At 42.3% G+C, this 5,000-nt stretch overlaps 1 protein-coding gene across 1 annotated transcript in view; it reads left to right on the forward strand.

Moving 5' to 3' along the window:
- Nucleotides 1-5,000, forward strand: part of emilin1a (elastin microfibril interfacer 1a) — a gene marked incomplete in the record, with an annotated part of 45,058 nt that overhangs the window by 21,657 nt on the left and 18,401 nt on the right. Inside the window, 5 exon segments of the mRNA XM_031836795.1 lie at nt 1,706-1,905; nt 2,916-3,033; nt 3,396-3,501; nt 3,698-3,918; nt 4,764-5,000. The exon segment at nt 4,764-5,000 is cut by the window's right edge and continues 205 nt beyond it. Coding sequence (XP_031692655.1) covers nt 1,706-1,905; nt 2,916-3,033; nt 3,396-3,501; nt 3,698-3,918; nt 4,764-5,000 — 882 coding nt within the window.

Consider the following 5,000-nt stretch of genomic DNA (forward strand, 5'->3'; position numbering starts at 1 on the left):
TGTGTGTGTGTGTTTGTTTGTGTGTGTGTTTGTGTGTGTGTGTGTTTGTTTGTGTGGGTTTGTGTACGTGTGTGTGTGTGTGTATGTGTGTGTGTTTGTGTGTGTGTGTGTGTGTGTGTATATGTGTGTGTGTGTGTTTGTGTGTGTGTGTGTGTGTGTGTATATGTGTGTGTGTGTGTGTGTGTGTGTATATGTGTGTGTGTGTGTGTGTGTGTGTGTGTGTGTGTGTTTGTTTGTGTGTGTGTGTGTGTGTGTGTGTGTGTGTGTGTGTGTGTGTGTGTGTGTGTGTGTGTGTGTGTGTGTGTGTGTGTGTGTGTGTGTGTGTGTGTGTGTGTGTGTGTGTGTGTGTGTGTGTGTGTGTGTGTGTGTGTGTACTGTATGAAGCTGCCATGAAGAACCATCAGTGCCTCCGGTAAACAGGTAATTTCTATTAATGTTTTAATGATCTGCTCTAACAGACCATGAAGTCCAATAACGTTAACAGAATAAATACTCCACAGCCTCGCCAACATTAACCCTCATTTAGATCTTAACAGAATAAAGAATGAGGTGAAAGCAGGGAAATTGAGACGTTTACTCTGCAACTAGCTTTCCTCATGAACAGTGACTCAAATATAGGACTGACCTTCTATGGGTACATCAGCACCTGTCTCACCTTTACCCGTCTCACCTTTACCTGTCTCATCTTTACCTGTCTCACCTTTACCCGTCTCATCTTTACCTGTTTCATCTTTACCTGTCTCACCTTTACCTGTCTCATTTTTACCTGTCTCACCTTTACCTGTCTCATCTTTACCTGTCTCATCTTTACCTGTCTCACCTTTACCTGTCTCATCTTTACCTGTCTCATCTTTACCTGTCTCACCTTTACCTGTCTCATCTTTACCTGTCTCATCTTTACCTGTCTCACCTTTACCTGTCTCATCTTTACCTGTCTCACCTTTACCTGTCTCATTTTTACCTGTCTCACCTTTACCTGTCTCACCTTTACCTGTCTCACCTTTACCTGTCTCATCTTTACCTGTCTCACCTTTACCTGTCTCATATTTACCTGTCTCATCTTACCTGTCTCACCTTTACCTGTCTCATCTTTACCTGTCTCACCTTTACCTGTCTCATCTTTACCTGTCTCATCTTTACCAGTCTCATCTTTACCTGTCTCACCTTTACCTGTCTCATCTTTACCTGTCTCACCTTTACCTGTCTCATCTTTACCTGTCTCATCTTTACCTGTCTCACCTTTACCTGTCTCATCTTACCTGTCTCACCTTTACCTGTCTCATCTTTACCTGTCTCACCTTTACCTGTCTCATCTTTACCTGTCTCACCTTTACCTGTCTCACCTTTACCTGTCTCATCTTTACCTGTCTCACCTTTACCTGTCTCACCTTTACCCGTCTCATCTTTACCTGTCTCACCTTTACCTGTCTCACCTTTACCTGTCTCATCTTTACCCGTCTCACCTTTACCTATCTCATTTTTACCTGTCTCACCTTTACCTGTCTCACCTTTACCTGTCTCACCTTTACCCGTCTCATCTTTACCTGTCTCATCTTTACCAGTCTCACCTTTACCTGTCTCATCTTTACCTGTCTCACCTTTACCTGTCTCATCTTTACCTGTCTCATCTTTACCTGTCTCATCTTTACCTGTTTCATCTTTACCTGTTTCATCTTTAACTATGTCTCACCTGTGTCCACTGCAGGTATCGTACGTACCGGAGGCCCAGGTACAAGGTGGCCTATAAGATGGTGACAGAGATGGAGTGGAAGTGTTGTCATGGTTACTCCGGGGATGACTGCTATGATGGTCCAACGGGGACCGGGGACAGCCAGGTCACAGCGGGACGACCTCACGTCACACAGACCGGATACAACAATGGAGCTGGGCAGAAGGGAGGAGAGGGTAGGTTTCCACATCTCTCTCACACATCATTCCTGACACAGTTATTAATATAACATCTCTCTCACACATAATCTCTGACACAGTTATTAATATAACATCTCTCTCACACATCATCTCTGACACAGTTATTAATATAACATCTCTCTCACACATCATCTCTGACACAGTTATTAATATAACATCTCTCTCACACATCATCTCTGACACAGTTATTAATATAACATCTCTCTCACACATCATCTCTGACACAGTTATTAATATAACATCTCTCTCACACATCATCTCTGACACAGTTATTAATATAACATCTCTCTCACACATCATCTCTGACACAGTTATTAATATAGGGTAGATCACTATATTTCAATATCAAAGAACAGTCCAAGTCCATTTGCTTGGATAAGTTGAAGCTAGGAAATGCGGCTTTGTGGCTCAATACTTGGACAGTCACAAGAATGTATTGGTTTGGAAAACTCTTAATTCAAAGAACTCTATGGCCTGTTTTCCCAGGCACAGATAAAGCCTTGTCCTGGACTTAAAAGTGCTTTGAATGGAGAATCTTTGTCCTGGAAAAAGGCTGTTAGTTTAGAATGTTGAATGGAGAATCTTTGTCTGGGTTAGTTCTGTTATGGCTGTTAGTTTAGAATGTTGAATGGAGAATCTTTGTCTGGGTTAGTTCTGTTATGGCTGTTAGTTTAGAATGTTGAATGGAGAATCTTTGTCTGGGTTAGTTCTGTTATGGCTGTTAGTTTAGAATGTTGAATGGAGAATCTTTGTCTGGGTTAGTTCTGTTATGGCTGTTAGTTTAGAATGTTGAATGGAGAATCTTTGTCTGGGTTAGTTCTGTTATGGCTGTTAGTTTAGAATGTTGAATGGAGAATCTTTGTCTGGGTTAGTTCTGTTATGGCTGTTAGTTTAGAATGTTGAATGGAGAATCTTTGTCTGGGTTAGTTCTGTTATGGCTGTTAGTTTAGAATGTTGAATGATTAACCTGTGTCTCCCTGCTCCAGGTGACAATGACAAGATGAGACAGATGGAGGAGACTATTCAGAGGTTGACCAAGGACCTCCGTGACATACAGTCCACCATGACGGGCATGAACCTGAGGCTCCAAGACGGAACTAAGAGGTCAGACCAACACAAACAGTAGTGTATTATGTAGGGAATGGGATTCCATTTGGGCCGGAGACGAAAAGATTACCCCACAGAGTTGTACTGCTCCCAAAAGCGAATTTATAATAATAAATTGTTTTACTAAATGTGTATAATTAATTTGGTAAAATGCTGTGCTGCTTGTTATATCTTGTATATAATGCGCTGAGAAGAAAAACTAATCTTGATTATTTTCTACAAATAAACGGATACTGGTTAAACTAAGATACTGAACATAGAACGAAAATTCACTTTTGGGAATCGAAACACTATGATATCTTATCCAGCATCAATAGCTATTTTTAATGTGCTTATAGCTTTGATTTTGGACCCTACAGGCCAGGCCTGAATGGAGACAGGACCCCTGCAGACGCAGCCAAGCCTATGAAAGAGACCATCCACTACATTCAGACCAAACTTGACCAACTGGACAATCGCACGCAGGTACACACACATGCACACACGCACGCACGCACGCACGCACGCACGCACACACACACACACACACACACACACACACACACACACACACACACACACACACACACACACACACACACACACACACACACACACACACACAAAACATTTCTGTGTAAACAGCCCCCAAACAGTATCCTCTACTCTTTTCTCCTCTCAGGTCCACGACCAGACCCTGCTGTCCATCAACAACCATTTGGTCAATGGTGACAGAGGTTCCCGCGGAAACGAGCTAGACGGGGCTGTCACAGGCAAGATGGACGCCATGAAGGAGGAGATCCTCCGCGAGCTGGAGAGGAGGGTCAGTCTGTCGTGCTCCTCCTGCCAGAGCGGGGTGGAGGACATGAGGAAACAGCAGAAGAGTGACCAGGAGAGGATCAGGTACGGAGGAATAGGACTGCCAACAACAGAAATTGAATCTGATTTCAAATATATTAAAATTAGTATTCAGAAATTAAATTGACAAACTGTAATTTCAAGGCAATAAGTAAATATTGAATTCGGAACAAATGATTAGTTGGCACTAATTTCACCCCACCATCTACTGCATCTTGCCATCTTTATGTAATACATGCATCACTAGCCACTTTAAACAATGCTACTTAATATAATGTTTACATACCCTACATTATTCATCTCATATGAATATGTATATACTGTACCCTATATCATCTACTGCATCTTTATGTAATAAATGTATCACTAGCCACTTTAAACTATGCCACTTTGTTTACATACCCTACATTACTCATCTCATATGTATATACTGTACTCGATACCATCTACTGCATCTTGCCTATGCCACTCTGTACCATCACTCATTCATATATGGTGCAGCAGGGTAGCCTAGTGGTTAGAGAGTTGGACTAGTAATTGGAAGGTTGCAAGTTCAAACTCCCGAGCTGACAAGGTACAAATCTGTCATTATGCCCCTGAACAGACAGTTAACCCACTGTTCCTAGGCAGTCATTGACAATAAGAATTTGTTCTTAACTGACTTGCCTAGGTAAATAAAGGAAAAATTAAATATATCTTTATGTACTTATTCTTTCATTCCTTTACACTTGTGTGTATAAGGTAGCTGTTGTGAAATTGTTAGGTTAGATTACTCGTTGCTTACTACTGCAGTTCGGAACTAGAAGCACAAGCATTTCGCTACACTCGCATTAACATCTGCTAACCATGTGTGTATGTGACCAAATAAAATTTGATTTGATTTGAATTAGTGCTCTGGAGAAGTTGCTGAGTTCCATGGAGCAACACTATCGCCACAACATGGACGTCACCAGGAGGGAGATGGACCGTACACAGGGCTGCTGCAACACCGTCACAGAGATGGACAGGAGGCTGACCACCACGGAGGGGAAGTTTAACGCCACAGCACAAGGCTATGATGTTATCAAAGAGCGCCTGGACAAGGAGCTGGGTGGTGGGTCGGGTGAAGGAGGAGGAGGAGGTGAGAA

This window comes from Oncorhynchus kisutch, linkage group LG12 (genome assembly GCF_002021735.2).
Source record: "Oncorhynchus kisutch isolate 150728-3 linkage group LG12, Okis_V2, whole genome shotgun sequence".
NCBI lineage: Eukaryota > Metazoa > Chordata > Actinopteri > Salmoniformes > Salmonidae > Oncorhynchus > Oncorhynchus kisutch.